Source organism: Paramormyrops kingsleyae, chromosome 11 (genome assembly GCF_048594095.1).
Source record: "Paramormyrops kingsleyae isolate MSU_618 chromosome 11, PKINGS_0.4, whole genome shotgun sequence".
NCBI classification, from domain to species: domain Eukaryota; kingdom Metazoa; phylum Chordata; class Actinopteri; order Osteoglossiformes; family Mormyridae; genus Paramormyrops; species Paramormyrops kingsleyae.
Genome location: NC_132807.1, coordinates 5,977,072 through 5,995,079, shown reverse-complemented (window position 1 = coordinate 5,995,079; position 18,008 = coordinate 5,977,072). Strand labels below are relative to the sequence as shown.

Here is an 18,008-nt window from a genome sequence, read left to right as displayed (position 1 = left end):
ACTATGAGAGAGGGCCGATCACATGCAGTAACAATGTGAGAGGGAGACGATCACATGCAGTAACAATGCGAGAGGGAGACGATCACATGCAGTAACAATGCGAGAGGGAGACGATCACATGCAGTAACTATGAGAGAGGGCGACGATCACATGCAGTAACTATGAGAGAGGGCGACGATCACATGCAGTAACTATGAGAGAGGGCCGATCACATGCAGTAACTATGAGAGAGGGAGACGATCACATGCAGTAACAATATGAGAGAGAGAGATGATCACATGCAGTAACAATATGAGAGAGAGAGATGATCACATGCAGTAACAATGCGAGAGAGAGATGATCACATGCAGTAACAATGCGAGAGGGAGATGATCACATGCAGTAACAATGCGAGAGAGAGACGATCACATGCAGTAACAATGCGAGAGAGAGATGATCACATGCAGTAACAATGCGAGAGGGAGATGATCACATGCAGTAACAATGCGACAGAGAGATGATCACATGCAGTAACAATGCGAGAGAGAGATGATCACATGCAGTAACAATGCGAGAGAGAGATGATCACATGCAGTAACAATGCGACAGAGAGATGATCACATGCAGTAACAATGCGAGAGAGAGATGATCACATGCAGTAACAATGCGAGAGAGAGATGATCACATGCATTACCTCAGCAGCGATGCCAGCCTTGGCAGGGGGGGAGGGTTACCCTGGCATACAGAGAGGGGCGGCTCCATGGCCAGCAGGAACATCTCTGTTTTTCTTGGCCTGGGGATCATCTCCATCTGGGTTTGAGCTGGTTTCCAGCAGTCTGACTGGCTGGATGGTTGGTCGGTTGGCTGGCACTGCTGCCGGCCCCCTCCATCTCAGAGCCGCTAACTGGGGCATCGCAGCTTTTCTGTGGTAAGAGCAGCAGCCAAAGAGAATCGTCAATAAGGAAAGAACCAAAGCAACATGCAAAACAGAGTTATGAAGATATTCTCACCAGGGACATGGGGAGACGGCGGTCTCGGGGGATGTGTGGAACTCCCAGCAGGAAGCCATGTTACAGAGGGGCAGAGGTCTGTTAATCTCATCAGGACCGCCAAAGACACACTGTGGAGGTCAGTCAATGCACGCTTCTGAGATCCTCCCTCTGACTTCAGGGCAAATATGTCCCAGACCAGTGGTTAATGACTATGTCCATTTTGTCATTCCTTGTTAAAATGATTAGTCCTGAAGGTCAGCAACGGACGGTCATTTGGTGATGCTTCATCCGGACACGGTGCAAGCATGACACTGAAAGAACTGCGACTGCTCGGAGATGTACCGGGTTTCAGCTGAGAGGCATTGCCTAGGTCATAATAAATGGTGACCAAGCATAGCATGAGGAGATTAAACACCATTCTGGTCTTATGGTGGATCTGGGGCTATTCCTTTTCTGTCGACACAAAACTAGTAGATGTCAGCTGTGGAATTAACGGAGCGGGGGGGAGGGGGGTTAGAATGACCAGCAATATTTATGGACCCACAATGGATCCCAGCTGGCCAATATTTGTTGATAAGCTCGGGGTCTCGGGCTGAGAGGACACTGCAGTCCTTTGTGTGTGTGCATGTATGCGGGGGGGGGGATTGCCTGACATTCCCCGAGATATCTCTGCTGCTGCTGTAAATGTATGGTTGGTTTGCTGCTCCACCCTCTATCCTCAATCCTTGTAATGCATGTTAGAAATCAGCATCCAATTCATCCACAGTCCAATTCCCCCGATGGTTAACTTTGCATCCGAGTGATCTTGCTGTTGGGGGGTGGGGGTCGCCTCCCATGATGCAACACCAGAAACCTGCTGGGCGGTGTTATCCCTCGCTGATACTGCAGGACTCTGGGCGGGCGAGGGCTGAAGCAGATGGTTCATTCTCTCTCGGATTTACAGACAACCACTAACACACCGCCAGCGAACCCCAACAGCGAGAGGGATTCTGCGACACCTTCACTACCGTCATCCCAGCGAGCCCAGCGCAGACACGGGCACGCCGGCATGCGGGCACAGCGCTCGTTTTATCCGTCGAAAGCCCTGCGCTGTGGTCGACCACCGCTTCCAAAGACGGCCCATAATAAATACAGTTGATCAGCATTTTGCTGCCGTGTCACTGTCACGCTTTTCACCAGTCACTGTAACTGGAACCCATTTAAGGCCAACGGGAAGAAAGAAGCGGCAACGTGGAGTTGAGGAGGAAGACCTGGAAACAGCGGGTGGCTGAGATGGTTGGCACGCTGTTCGCCACGGCGCCCAAGCTCATTCTCCTGCCCTCTGGCCCTGGACTGACTGACCGAGCAAACAAGTGATAGCAAGCAGCACTGTTTACACGCCAAGACCAACAGCCGGGCCTGTAGCGCTGATCAAATTAATCACCAGCAAACTAAACCAGATTATTAAGCGGAGCCGAAAATGAGGGGAGGTTGGGGTCTGATCTTCCCTGTTCAGACAACAGACTCCAGTCCAGAGCCCCCCCAAGCGAGAACCAAGCACAGCAATCACTGCTTTGCATTCCCTCCTTGTTTTTTGTCCCAGGAAAATTGAAGGGAGACGCACATGAGACTGATGGCACAATCGACAAATCAATTCAGCTTTCTGAAGGTTTCTTGGATATTAAGGAATTCTGGGTAGAGGGCAGAAAACAGAAAGTACTTCCACAAATATTCTTGGGAAGAAAGAAAAAACACACACACACACACACACACACACACACACACACACACACAACACAAAATAAAATTTCAGACTTCCTTCAGATGGGATTGTTTCTTAGAGGTCATCTCAGACCAACCGCGCAGAACCAAGCTCTGCAGCAGATGGAAATGCATGTTAGGTTTCACTTTCACGTGTGTAGAGGCGGAGTTACTGGGTTTGGCCGGGGGAGGAAGACGCTGAAGGATGCGCTGCTGAGAATCCCAGCATCCTATGCCCCACCCCCTTGCAATAGGTACGTACATAACGACACCCTGTGACAGACCCCCAGTGACAGACCAGCCAGATGGCGGCTGGTCGTCTGCAGCACATGGGATTGTTCTACACACCTGGAAACATCCGTGGTAATGGAGAGCTGTCAGCAGCTAGCAGGTTATACAGCTGCAAATATGAACCTACACACCTACAGACACACACACACACACACACACCTACAGACACACACACACACACACCTACAGACACACACACACACACACACCTACAGACACACACACACACACCTACAGACACACACACACACACACACACACACCTACAGACACACACACACACACACACACACCTACAGACACACACACACACACACACACACACCTACAGACACACACACACACACACCTACAGACACACACACCCACCTACAGACACACACACACACACACACACCTACAGACACACACACACACACACACACCTACAGACACACACACACACACACACACCTACAGACACACACACACCCACACACACACACCTACAGACCCACACACACACACACACACCTACAGACACACACACACACCTTTTTTTTTCTTTCTTAGACGTCAGTGCAAAAAAAAAAAAAACACTATGGAAAGATATTTTTAGAAAACATTGCAGTACTGTGACACCAGAGCACACGATTAAAAACGTACATTTTATTATGTCATTTATTAAATCAACTTACAGTACGTTCTTGAAATACACTTTCTATACACAATACTTTTAGCCAAACGTTTTTTTGCATTTTTAAATTTGTTAATGTCTATTTCAATGTTAAACTGCTCAAAACAAATGCATCTGTAAATTAGTTACGATCTGAAAAATCCCGGTGTTCTGACACAGAATTGTCACAATGATTATACCTCTGTATGACAAAAGACATTTTAGCTGTAAATTTCAAATTCCTGTTTTGTTTAACAAAAAAAACAGGTCAGCACCATAATATCTATATAGATAGTGGCCACTTATGCAGCAAATACTTGTGCAATTAAACAGATGTACAGTACATGTAATATTAAAGAATATTGGCACTACATCGCCGGAATGAAGCAAATGACAACAGCTACTGGAGAGACGATACATTTCAGTATTAAATAATAACAGCAAAACACAAGGACCAGAAGATCACACCAGAAACACACAACGTTCAACAGAGACAGAGCGCGCTGCTCAGAGTTTGACACGCCGCTTCCACAGTAGTGAATTTTGTCTAGCACCACTTCAGCTGGGGACCCCGCCGGAGACGGGCGATCCCACACGGAAGATGAATTCATTCACGCTTTCAACTCGTCTTTTGATTTTTTTGTTTTTGTTTCCCTGCTCGTCCAGAATCTGCCACCGGCATTGATAGTAGTGCGGCTCAAGCCTTTGTGCACGGTTACTTTGACGAGCTGCTGTTGATGGACCCAGCACTCTGCACGTGTCACGCCGACGCCTCTGCACATGCCGTTACACACAGGCACCCCCCGATGTGAACGGCCCCCCCTAACTACATAACGCATGTTTGCGTGTCGCCACTTGGGGGCTGGGAGCTACACTGACACATTTACTAACTCAGCAGAAAATGAAGAAACCAGCTTTGCATTACAAATGTCTGCATTTCCAGTCACTGAGTAATCGCCTTGCCGATGCTTTTACAACCGATATGTTGACAGAGTCATCTCGCAGAGTACTTCCATCTGTTACTGTCAAGCACCTGGACTGAGAGCAGCTCACTGAACACTGAAGAGTGTGGTAATCCAGACGCTGGTGGTCTGCATGCCCGTTCGTGTTGATATATGAGGATTTGAGAAGCTCCAACGAAGAATGGCCATTAAAACCGAATTCTTCAACCTTCTGACAGGACACATTAGTGGCACCCCCTTTCTTTGGACACAACAGCTGATTAATGCACTTATTTTCTACCCAGTCAAAGATGGTGCACTGTAGCCAAGCTTCCTGATGGGGATATTTAATTGGGAACAGGGAAGTCTCTCTCAGAGTAACGGCTATACTAATGCGTGCAACGTTCGTTAAGCTAATAACTCGTCAATAACTGCCAGAAATTATTCTACAAAAACACTGCTCAGATACACAAGGTCACTGCAAGCCATTTTGCTGTTCGTTTAAAGTAACTGTAACTAGTAATGATTTGAACCACTGAAGAAAGTGGTTAAGTTCTGTGAAGCTTTGGTTATTTTCCTTGGCTTGGTCCTCCTGTGTTTTTAATTAGATAAGTCTTGAAATGTATCATATTTATGCTGAAGAACTAAATAATAATAATAATTTAAATACATATGACCACAAACCCCACATTGTTTCTTCCATAAATGAATTAAATCCAATTAAAATATTCTCCATAATACTCTTCTTTTTCTAGTTTTTCTTTAGCAATCAGATTTAGTCTTTTATAGTGGTGTTCCTTGAGTACCAAATGTAATATAATCATACCAAACAGGCCTTAAGACATTTTTGTTTAATACGATTCCATTGGCACTCGCCACTGTATTGATACTGAGGGACCAGCTAGAAGAGAAGCTGGCACACGCAGGAGAGCAGTTAGGAACAAGACCGGCAACCTCAGGCCTAGAGGAAGGTGAGAGACAGCGGCACGACGTCAAACACAAAATGGGCGGCAGACTCGAATGAGGCTGACATCCTGGGGTTGGTAAGTTGGCTCCCGCAGGGCTGCGAAAGGCAACCAAAGTCTCAGCTCAGCTCGTCTCGTCTAACAGCCAGTAAGGTTTCACAGCGGCACTACTGACATGACCCCCACGTTCGCAGAAGTTAGATGTGCTACATATTCTTTTCATGAGGTTTCCAGAAGGCTCTGTGCTTCAAGGTCACGGGATGCCAGATGCCTGTTTCTTCGATAGTATGATTTCGGCGAACGGAAGCATGTCTTCGCATTTTTAAATAACAATGGCAACAATGACAGAGCAAAACAAACACACAAACGACGACGACGAGCGGGGAACTTAAATGAAAAGCTGCCGCGTTCTGGGCTACCAGCCAGCCAGTGGCTTGTGAAAGGCAGACAGCTGATGCCTCAGCGAGCAAACGCAACGCTGGAGCGAACCGCTTGGGAACGGGCTTACTTCAAGGCACTGAACTTTGGTTGTACAGCAAAACAAAACGAATGAAGAAAAAAAAAAATATATATATATATAAAACTTTAACGTTCAAGTCATCATAAAAAACGGTAAGCTTTGGATTCCACTTTTACGCCGCCATTTTAGATAATTTTCTAAAATTGAAGTCACGATTTTTTAAAAACAGCTTATTAATAAATGACAGTAACAAAAACAACAGAATCCCAACAGCGGCGCTGTCCAATCCACTCGCGTCATTAACTATTCATGGGCATTTTGTTTGCATAAAAGTCCCTGCAGGTCTGACAGCACCTTTGGTACCAGCGCATGTCCTGGCACAGGTTCTTCTCCCGGACGACCCGGCAGTACACGGCCCACTGGTCCCCTGCGCACTTGTACGTCAGTGCAGCTGCAGGCAAAAATGAGTTGATGTCAGTGTGTTTTGAACACTTCCTGCTCACAGCGTTCGGTTTTAAGATTAAACAACTTGTTTAAAGAATGTAGATTTTTTATTTTTTTTTTAAAAAGTGTTCAGACCTCCACTGCTTTGGAAAGTTCACTTTATCAGATTTCGTATGTTTCAAAGTTAGCTGCTATAATATAAAACATACAAACTGGAGCCTTAAGCTTAAGAAGCGAGATTTGCCAGTTTACCCAGTCTAGGAGAAGTGATGGTGTTGACGTTGACTTTTTCGTTGCACGCCCCCTGGTGGCACTGCCTGTAGGCCGGTGGCTTCAGAACTCCCGCACAGTCGCTGCCATGGCGTCCAGTCACTCTGTGCATACACTGGACAACCCTGGACTGCAGGCCCCGCCCACAAGATGATGAGCACTGAAATATCCCAATAGAAAACATGTTAGCACTGACTCTAAGGCGGCGTTTCCCGACCTAGTCCTGGGGGAACCCTGGACAGTCCACGTTTTGGCTCCCTCCCAGCCAATCAGGAACACCGAATACCTGGTACAGGTGCGCTGGGAGCTGAGAAAAAGCAAAAACGTGGACTGTCCGGGGTTCCCCGAGGACTGGGCTGGGAAACACTGCTCTAAGGCATTTACATTGCCCATCACAGGAGGCTGTGGAATTAGGTTTGTTCCTCTCAGTTTTACATTTTTAGATGGACTAGTGAGGACAAGAATGTTTAACTCCTAAAGGGTGTGAACCACAGTCTTACAGACCAAAGAAGCATATAAGGAAGAGGCATTTTTTTAAAATACTTCCAAAAATCTGTAATATGGTAACCATTACAGAATCTACAGAACATTTTTCTGATAAATTTTAATGACATTTAAAACTTTGGGCCAAAGTGAAAACTTGCAGTTTAACCAACTTTTAGCAAAATGTTGGACTGAGGCAACAGCCCTTAACAGAGTAATGACCAAGTGCTTTAACGGCCGTGTGGCTATCGGCTCATTTGACTGGCCGACAGGGCCAACTGCAGCACCTGCGGCCACTAATCTGTGGTTGGTCAATTAGGCTATTATCCACCAGTAAGAGGACTTTTAACATGGAGGTGACGCCTACGGGAGGAAGCCAATCAGCAGGACTCTGACACATGGCAACCCATTTTGTTTCCATGGATAAAATCATAAAACACAAACAAGTTCCCATCTGCGTAATTCATCCGATCGTTCACCTCCCTTTCAGCTAACCCCGATGCCACTGATTCATTATTCCATAAATTAAACTTAGTCTGACATCCATGGCCAGGTACCAACACCTAATGCATATATATTAACCACATCCATATATTTATTTACATTTTTCAAAAACCCTGATTAAGATCTCTCTTTCTGAATATTAGTTGTTAAACTGATATTTGAACCTATTAAATATTTTATATGAGGATTTTTCTTCCTGTTAAAATGACCAGGCCACCCCCAGTGCATATAAACAATGGGATGACAGGTCAGCCGGGGTGTGTAAACGATTTACTGTCCCACCGCCCAAGTTGGTTTTGCGAAACCCTTGAGATTAGCGATCGCATCTGTTACCCTGCCTCTCCTAAGCGTTCAATTTATCCTGGCCGTCGCAGCGAGAAGGTCACGCTGATAAATTCATGCAGCTCCATGCGGGCCCACACCAAGGGGGGCCCTCGCATGCCATGCGACCAGGCCAGGCCGTGCATAATGCGCTGCTTTCCCAACAAGGAATAAAGGCAGAGCTGCCGGTTCGAGTTGCAGCGGGCCCCCTCGGCTGCACCCTTGAGGAGGGATCTTAACACGAATACCCGGGTACAACGGCCAGCTGCATAAACTGGTAAAATCCCATGTGACTCTGGATAAAACGATCAGCTCAGAAAAAGGAAGAAAAAAAAAAACAAGAAAAAGACAAGCAGTTATTCCACGGTTAAGTTTTCCCGAGTCGAATTCCCGAGCTTCAAAAACGTTCCTTTCCGATGCGTGGAGACTGGGAACATCAGCCCAAACGCTCCTACTGGCCCTTTGATAGCGACTATTCCATCTAGGCGTCCTTTTTGCCGAGTCCTGCTGTGGATTCTGTGCCAACGGCATCTCTGATAACAAGACGACCTTTTCAAATTCCCGTAGGCCCGACATAGCCGGGGACCACCCACAAACCCGACCGTGCCCCCCAAAGATGGCTGCCTACCCCCACGCCGAGGAACGCGGGTCACGTCTCGTCAAGCGGATTTTCCAGTGGGGTCCTGACAGGCTGGCGCTGGATCCCACCGTGCCCGAGTAACGCCTGTTATGGAGTACGAGTCGGTGGGCACAGGGGAACATCAGGAGCGCAACGCGAGAGTTCCAGGGGGACGAAACCCGAGAGCAGGGAAGGTGCCCCCCTTCCACCGCAGCCGACAGGCGTAACGAGTGCTATTGGGAAAAGCTGTCCCACGTAACCTTAGCTTAAACATAACTGCGGCCCGCAGTGGATACCATGGCCGCGCTTAAGCAGCACGCATAAGTGATTAGCCATGCCGTGTCCACCGGGACAGCGGGCAGATCTAATCTCAGCGCTGACCTTGGCCCCTTCTCTCTATTCAGCTCCCCAGCTCTGAGATTTTCAGGGACTTCTTACAGTTTCCGACCGCGCTATGAATGGCTGGCCGCAGTGAACACACCCCCCCCCCCCAATCCTGGGAGAGATACCAGGAGATGGAGCGATTCATTATTTCACTGGAGGTGCGCAGAGCTGACACAGATGAGATTAGCTTGTTGATACGTTATTCTCTTTCATTGGAAACAAATTATCTGTCACCTGGAAGGCTCAGCATTATATACATATATATTTTTTTAATAAATGGCATGCTCAATTATTAAAAGCAAATCTGCTTATCTAAATGTCATTTTAATGTGTTTTAATAAACTTATCCTTCAGTGTTATAGCTGTTAAATCCATCATCGGTGCTACTTTGCCCTGAGGGTCTTGTGATTGAAACTAAATACAAACACTTAAACGAGTTTAGGAAATTAACAAAGCCACACGAACAGGCTCCCCGGATGACGGAAAGCACATGTTCACTCTGGAAACCTCCGGAGAGCAGCTCACATGGTTCTGAGGCTGATGTGAAGCACTACTTGGGGTGGATGTGTCCAAATCTTTCGGAACCATATCAGGAATGAAAAGTGGACGGGTTCTGAAGCGACGGTGCCCTGTGATGTCACTGAAACCTCATGATAAAGTGCAACACGGCCAACATTGTGGTCAGGCTGCTCCTCAAACCAGCTGGCTGCATTTGAGGTCTAACACCGAAGCAGAAAAGGAGTTAACAAGGAGCTCATTCCGAGGCTGGTTACGAGTCTCAGCGGCGCCCCTTAGTGGCGATCGGTGGCAGTCACGCCTCTCGCAGCCCCTTTAGAGGCTATCTGTGATTTGCAGGCGGATGACGCAACGCAGTACGATTCCTGCCAGCTAATCCCCTTAAAAAGGGGGAGTCCCAGAGTCCCTGAGCGGCGTTTCTTTGCTCCTTTCATTGGAGTGCGACTCCACCAGCCATTAGCGCAAAGTTACGATGGGGGGGGGGGATCACAGATAATGGAGAGCAGCCGGCTCAGACTCCAGCCGCTTTTAGGATCTATTTGGAGCGCTGAACGTCCCTCATCGGTCTCAAACACAAAACAGAGGCGATTCAGAAATACCCAGCAGAAGAACACGTCCATGACCTCAGACAATTGGGCCTGAAAGACTGATAAGGGGCTTCATGCTGTAGAACAATGTTTCCCAATCCGGCCCTTGGGGACCCACAGACGGTCCACATTTTTGCTCCCTCCCAGCATTCTCCAGCTGAGAAGGATGATTTCACAGCCTCATGTCATAAAGCTGCACTGCTGGGAGCTGGGAGGGAGGAAAAACATGGACTGTATGTAGATCCCTGTGGACTGGACTGGGAAACATTGCTATAGAGTGAGCCTCGTGATTGGCACTCAGGACAGGCTCACGGCGGCAGAGAGAGACGCAGGGGTCACGCACGGTCACAGCAGGGCTATAGCCTCATGACGTAGGTAAGACTAAGTCACCTTGTGCCACCCCCAGCCCCAGCGTCGCGCGTCTGGGCCGTGCAGCGGAGCCATCTTTGGTAACGACGACTAAAACAGATGTGGCCCCACAGCCCTTGGAAAACCCACCTTCTGCAGTGGAGCCCAAGGGGGATACGGCCCCCCTCTATAAGGGTCCCCAGCCGAGCAGGAGGATTTCACAGCGAGCGGTGCCGACGACCCGGGACTCACGAAAGACGTTTGTTCTTGGAAGCCGTGAAATGCGATGGTGAATCGCAGGACACAATACATGCAGGAAACGGCGCTCCCGAGGTTGCCAAGTAACACGTCTGCCACACAGCCGCGCAGCCCCGCTGCAGAGGACACAGTGATGCCGCACTTAAACCAAGTCGCAGACTAACATTAGGATTTAAACACAAAGTGACCACTTCATACACCTGTGCAATAAAAAGTTATCACAAATATTTAAGCAGAGAAGATCTGTGTTATTTGGGAGATTCACACGCAGCCTCAAAAATGCTCTGCGACGGAGCCAGAGGTCAGTTTTACAAAAATGGTAACAAACTCCACACTTTTTGCTTTGAACCTGCAGCTTCAATCTGAAATCTCTAGAAGCTACCGTAAGCTAAAATAAGCATGGCGTAATTAACCAATATGCTTAAAGGGTGTCGGCGACCAGGCGTGCGGGGGAATGGTCCCCGGGCTACTATCCGTATGATTCGGGACCTTCCGCACTCACTGGCCAGATGGAGGGAGGCTTCGAGTTTTGCCAGGAAGGTCAGACAATGTCATGCAAATCAGAGTCGGTAATGAGGGAGCAGACAGTCGCCCTCACCATCCGCTTACAGAACACAGGGAAACGCGACGACCGTTTCCCACGACCGTTAACTGTTAGAGGAGCACAATAGCAGCCTTCATTAATGCTTAGTGGGTTCGGAGCCCGGAGCCTGGTTCAGACTTTCACAAACAACAAAAAAAGTTACTGAAGACCCCCAGACATCAGCCATGCTGATCCACGTGTTGTTCAGGAGGAGGGAGGTACCAGGCAACCGGCAGTCGGCACGGCAACGAGCTCCGACTTTCATTAAGACACCAAAGTCAAAAAGCCACTTTAGGTTCTGACATGCATCAGACTGGAGTCAGTTATTTAAGGTCCTGTGCTGGCGCCCCCCCCCACCCCACCCACTCCTAAAAAATAAACAAACAGTCATCTGCAATTTACGCGCTTCCATAGCATGTTAGTGCTGCCTAATTCCGCATTGGGCACTCGCTGTGGCCTCGGCTTGGCAGTACGCTACGGAAAAGGGGGCGTGGCCAGCGAATGCCAGGTGTTTACAGATCCTGAACCACACACCGTCAGGAGAGAGAGCTCCACCAGTCACCATGGGGGGGAGACGGTGGGGGGGGGGGGGGGCTGCTTCTCTAAGACACGCCTCCTCGTCAAGCTGCCAGGGGCTGGGAGGTAATTAGTCAAAAATGCCCACGTCAGACGTGGCACCATGTTGGCCAGAGCAGACTGGGGAAATTAATCGAGGCAGCAAAAACATCTGGCCAGCTGGAATTTCTTATTACATAACCCTGTGTGTTTTTCCTTAAATCCAGATTAATGAAACGAAAAAAAATAAAATTTAAAAAAATGACGTAATGCCTTTAAAATAACAGCTGGTGAGATAAGGACACCTCCAGGAGGAACAACGCTCGTCAAAGTCATGACATCATCCGTGTGCATGTACAGTGACGTGGGAAAGTGTCAGGGCCTGTTATGGAGAAGGACGTCAGGGCCTTTGTCGTAGTTAGGGTTAGGGTTAGGCCCATAGAAATGAATGGAGAGTCCCCACAATGATGGGTATATAGGAGCTGTGTGTGTGTGTGTGTGTGTGTGTGTGTGCAAGCGTGTGTTTGCTCGGCCACAGCACCGCACCTTTGACCACTCCCCGGTCTTCCACTCGTAGCACCTGGAGTGATCCTCGCAAACCTCCTCCTCGGGGGGGCGGGGGGCTGCGTCACACCTGCCATGTGGGTTGGTGCAGGTGATGGTGCGCCTGCGGGTGCCCTGGCCGCAGTGTGACGAGCACTGCGGGGGGAGGGGGGGGGGTGGCACAGATTAAAACCTTCTGTGAAAAAAGCCTTCCGAAGAAGCCTTCATTGTTTGAGAAAACAGGTGAGCGAGAGTGGATATGGACAGTCCCTGTGCTGGGATCCAGTATGAAATGTAAGGATCAGAAACAGACGACAGGAAAAGGAGAGGAAAGAACTCAAACTCACTTTAAGTAGTTTGCTTAAGGGTACAACAGCAGAAGAGTTAGCATTAAGACTGGCGGGTGTGTTAGCGGTTTACGGGTGGGGGACCTTGGACCACTCTGAAGCCTCCCACATGCTGCCGCAGTGTCGGGTCTCGCAGGTTCGCACGGCGCTAGGCTTGGGCCCCGGGCAGTAGACGGCGAGGGCGTTGACATAGGAGCCGTTCTGCAGCTGGTAGATGCACATCACTTCGCGCAGCTGCAGACCCTTCCCACAGGACACGGAGCAGGGGCCCCACCCGCTCGTCAGGAAGCTGACGGGGCCACACAGGTGGGGAGGGGGGCAGAGTGACAGACACAACAGAGATGACAGACAGCCAAGAAACCAACAGGCAAAGGATGACAGACAGATGGAGACATAGACCGACAGGGAAAGAAAGAAAGACAGGGACAGACGGAGAGACAGAGCCGAGAAACCAACAGCCAGAGGTCGACAGACAGACAGACAGGGAATGACAGGGACAGATGGAGAGACAGACAGAAAGACAGGGACAGATGGAGAGACAGCGAGAGAAAGACAGGGACAGACAGAGACAGTGAGAGAAGGGACAGACAGACAGCAGGGAGACCAGCATACAAATGAAGACATATGGAGACAGACAGAGACCGACAGACAGAGACCGACAGACAGAGACCGACAGACAGAGACAGAGGTCAGCTCAGGGTGCTGTAGACAAAAATTAAAAACCAAAACAAACTGAAACCACAGAACAGGGGGGAGCTGCTTGTTTACCAGACCAAGGAATCAAAACATCCTTTATAGTTCCACGGGTCTTCATGCCACACTTTCTCAAAAATGATGGTGCAGTCATTTTAATATTGAAGATGAGGTGCTGTCATGCAAAATCTCTTCCACCGTACAAATTCCTTCCGTGACATTTAGCTTGATAGTATAACCAACATGTTTTATTATGGTTTAACTGACATATTTTATTAGATTATTAATGTGTATTTAGCTCGATAGCAACATGTTTTATTGATTAAGACTGTATATATTTAGCTTGATATGAACATGTTTGCTTTCCGGCATGATTTTAATTATTATTATCAATATATAAAACATGCCAATTATACTATCAAGTAAAATGCAAATGATATTTATACTAATAAAAGCAAACCTTTTTTAAAAACATTTATGAACGTATTTTATGTAAGGTAATCAACAGAAAAGAATTTGTACGGTGGAAGAGATTTCACATGAGAGCCTCAAGAAGATGCATAAGATAAACACCCCCAGCTCCCCCAAAAAGTTTTTTTTAAAACAGGCCAATGCAAACCAGCTCGCAAGAGACTCTCGCCTGCACCCAAATGTGAGGGGCAGAGCTGCGTGTATCAGTCATCAGCTCTGCACAACATCCTCTCATTTGAAGCCAAAAGTGAGTAACTCTGAGCCATCCGCGTCTTTCCACAGTGTAATGGAGAAGCAAACCCCAGGTAATGTGAAATTCAAACCTGGAAAGCTAACATCCTCCCCCCCCCCCCAGCTGCATCAGATGTAACGTGAAACGTGCCACTTTTCGATACGAGTCACAAACAACCAATGGAACCGACACACAAAATGACCTTCAATTCCTACGAATCTCTGTTTGCCCTAACCTGCCTCTGAGAGGTTGGGGGGGGGGGGGTACGTACCGGGACTGGCAGGACTGCATGTTGCACGCAGTGGTTTGGGGAGCCAGTCGGTTCTCCAGGTTGCAGTGGCTGTCGTTCACCAGCGCCATGGTCTTGTTCACGATCTTCATGCAGGAAACGACAGTTTTTCTCTCACCTGACAAAACCAAACAAGACAACGGCAGAAGTACTGTAGGAGTTTCAAAGGAAGTAAACGGACACGTCAGTTTGACCGGATCAGTTTGCCCAACCGGCCTGTACACAAAAAAAAAGAAAAGAAAATAGCCCACTGCAGTACGCCCTTAAATCAGCCCCTTGGTTAACTGCATAACCACTTCCTGCAATTGGAAGCCAATTACAAAATAAAACACAGTTAAGTAATAATCTCAAGGGCAAACAGACTTCACCAAATCAGCGCTTGCCCAAGCACTGACTGAAAGACGTAAAGTACAACACTCCATGGACTCACTAACTCCAAACCCAAAAGGACCAGTCCAGTTCTAAGCAGGACCACATCTATTCACAGTTTCTCTGTATCACTCATAACTAAGGCAGGAATTCGCCAAAAAAAAAAAACAAATTTTAAATTCAAAAAGAAATTACAGATCCTAACAGCAGGTCGTAACAACACGCGCTAAGAATGCTGGGTGACACACCGGTGAACAACAGTTTGTGTTTCAGTGATTTAATTCCCGGCTCCTTGGGGGATACTGCAAGACCTCGCACTTACAGCCCTGCTGTTACCCAAGTCTCAGATAATCATCCTAAAAAGTTAAGGAACTTATAAAAAAAGTGCCAATTTATCCTGGCTGGAAGTCAACATTCAAATCAAAGTTTATTCAAAACCTTGGCTTTAAATTATTCTTTAACAGAGGGCTGCAAGAATACAGTGAAAGCAGAGCAGGACTGACTCAAGAAGCCGCGGCCGTCTTGCCTTCTTGCCGTCTCAGATGTATCTGGGTTTTAACTAAGCAGATCAGGCCGGCCTGGGTTTAAAGGGGAAACGCAGGCCTGAGGGGACCCCGGGGCTCTGTGGATCACTGAGGAGTGCAGAGGCTGCCCACATTAAAAACGCCACATTCCCAGCTTCCTCAGACCCCATTCCAGAGTGCAATTCATCTGTTCTGAGGGAAAACACTCCATGTTATTTGCACAATAAGCCGCGGGATGTAATACCGCAGAGAAACCGTGACACGACACAAACAAGAAAGTGGTTCATTCGGCTCAAAACCCAGCCTACTTCAGAGACGTCCTCAGGTGGACCCTTGGATTTTGCACGTTGGATGTGTTTCCATACCGGTATCTAACTCTTCCTCTGGCATATAGAAACAGAGTCGTACTCAAGCCGTACCGCACAGAGAGACTAATTACACCACGGTTCCAGTTCGCTTTGGTTTTCGACTGCAGAATCAGACTGTTCACACGGTTAGCCAGTTCTGCTAGCACGTCTGTGAGAATTGCTGCATTATGTTAGCATCGAACGCTAGCGGAATTAGCATTTCCTTGTGTAAATTTGCATTACAGATCCATTCTGTTCAGCTGTTCTGTAGTACTTTAAGTAGGAGGTCGGAAATTTTCAAGTTCCGAGTTATTGGGAATGCATCATTAGACAACACTTTACCTGAAGCAGTCTACATAAGGGTGACATGTAACCGTCATAAGAATGACGTGACACCATGTCATTCTTATGACGGTTACATGTCACCCTTATGTAGACTAATTCAAGTAAAGTGTTACCCATCATTACATACATCATGTTCGATACTACTACTAATAATGAATAATATACAGAATAAAAGATTCATTTTGATATGGCGTTTTTCTTCTTCTATGCATATCGACACAGAACACCGGTATCTCCATGCGTTTCAACCAATCAGATGCAACCAGTTCAGTTCGGTAATGCCTTCGGCCCTGCTGGTAGGCAGTGCCGTGTCAGGGTGCAGCTCGCAGACTTTGTATTGGAAAACCGAAAGTTCGCAGTGCAGGTCGGGTACAGCTGGGTTCCTGGTGGCAGTGGAAAAGTGCCATATGGTGAGACATCCAAAGCCTACATCACACACAATGGACATTAATAGCTTCGAATTAAAGTAGTATTCTTAAAACTGCCTGTTTTCTCACAATTTAGTCAGAAACCTTGTCGAGGGACAGAGCAGGGCAGTACATCCGTACAGTATGCCATGGTAGCACTGAATGCTTCAGCAAATCTGCAAGTATTAATAGCTCTAAACCATCCTGTGATAAAATTTATCAGCTAAATGCTACTGAGTCTTGGCTGTTAAATACATTTCTAACACTGCACTTTGGCTGTAACTTCCACAACAGCCTGTTGTAGATCCCGTTAAATCCAGTCTTTGAATAGATTTTTACGGCATTCTATAATGCGATTGTCAAAATTAGCATTTGGGTAACCTTTGGTGTGTCAAAATGATTCCGAACATCCACAATATGTGACTTTTATCCGATTAAAAAAGGGCAGTATTTCAGTTGGAGATCAGAATAGGAGTCTGTCATCATTCTTAAAAAGCACCAGCCACAATATGAGAAATGTTAACGATGTAGCCTAGAAGAGTGGAGAGCATCTGCAGAGTCAGTACAGCTGTCCCAACACTGGGGGGGGTCACAGAGCCACAAGCTGGGTCACACCCATGAGAGTCTTGGCCCAGACTTCTGAATCCTACCAACACCCGATCCAAAGAGATTAAGTCCAACTTCAAATTTGCATCAGCATGATTCAATTAGACCACAAAACGACTTAATGCAAACAATCTGCACCCTCCTGCTTCAGGCCAGCATTTAATTAGCCTCCTCTCAGCAATAAAAGCAGGAGTAAATTTAACCAGCACATAAACGGCACTGGCTGAAGCCAGGAGCACGGAACCAGCCGGGGCCGGGGCCAGGCCCAGGCCCGATTGCATGTTAAAGGGGCAGTTCACCCCTAAACTGGAAAAAAAAAGATTTTTAGAGATATACTGCTATATATCCATCGAGATTCTTCTGGGAGTTGCCTAGTTTTGGAGATACTGGCTGTAGAAATGTTGGGCTTCTCTCGAATATAACGAGAGTGAATGGCAATCTTTCTGGGGTGATTAAAGCACCAGAAAAATATATTAGAAATATTCAACAGCATCGAGGACCCCTGTGATATCTTCTGCACAGCTATACATATAGTGTGTGGCTGATATCTCCAAAACTAGGCAACTCTCAACAGAACAACTGAGATGGACAGACAGCACTAAGGCCCATGTAAAACATATATTTTTTCAGTTTATGGGTGAACTGGCCCTTTAAGGCCGTGCCCAGAGAATGCTGTTACTCTGCTAAATACTGTAAGCACCGCTGGGGGGAGCATCACTCTGGAGCGCATGCTAGGGGGGGGCTCTTTCCCAACATGCCATCTGGCCTCTGTGAACTGGATTAACCTGCTGATGAACTACAGTGGGGAACCTACAGGAAGGGCTCTGCCTGCATATTTGCATTGTCTACTGTCTATATATACATATAATATATATGCACTGTCTTGTACTGTCTTGTTGACTTGTTCTGTTTACTTGCACTCATTGTTGTGAACTTTTCT

At 47.4% G+C, this 18,008-nt stretch overlaps 1 protein-coding gene across 2 annotated transcripts in view; it reads right to left on the bottom strand.

Annotated features, from left to right (window-relative positions):
* Positions 1-3,630: 3,630 nt before the first annotated feature.
* The window catches only part of adamts17 (ADAM metallopeptidase with thrombospondin type 1 motif, 17), a 64,496-nt gene continuing 50,118 nt past the window's right edge, over positions 3,631-18,008 (bottom strand). For both annotated transcript variants that reach the window (XM_072717911.1, XM_072717912.1), the window contains 5 exons: positions 14,453-14,588; positions 12,870-13,074; positions 12,442-12,594; positions 6,720-6,897; positions 3,631-6,474 (listed from right to left, as the gene is read on the bottom strand). In XM_072717911.1, the coding sequence (XP_072574012.1) occupies positions 6,323-6,474; positions 6,720-6,897; positions 12,442-12,594; positions 12,870-13,074; positions 14,453-14,588 (824 nt within the window). In that variant the 3' untranslated portion in view covers positions 3,631-6,322. The remainder of the gene's footprint in view (positions 6,475-6,719; positions 6,898-12,441; positions 12,595-12,869; positions 13,075-14,452; positions 14,589-18,008) is intronic.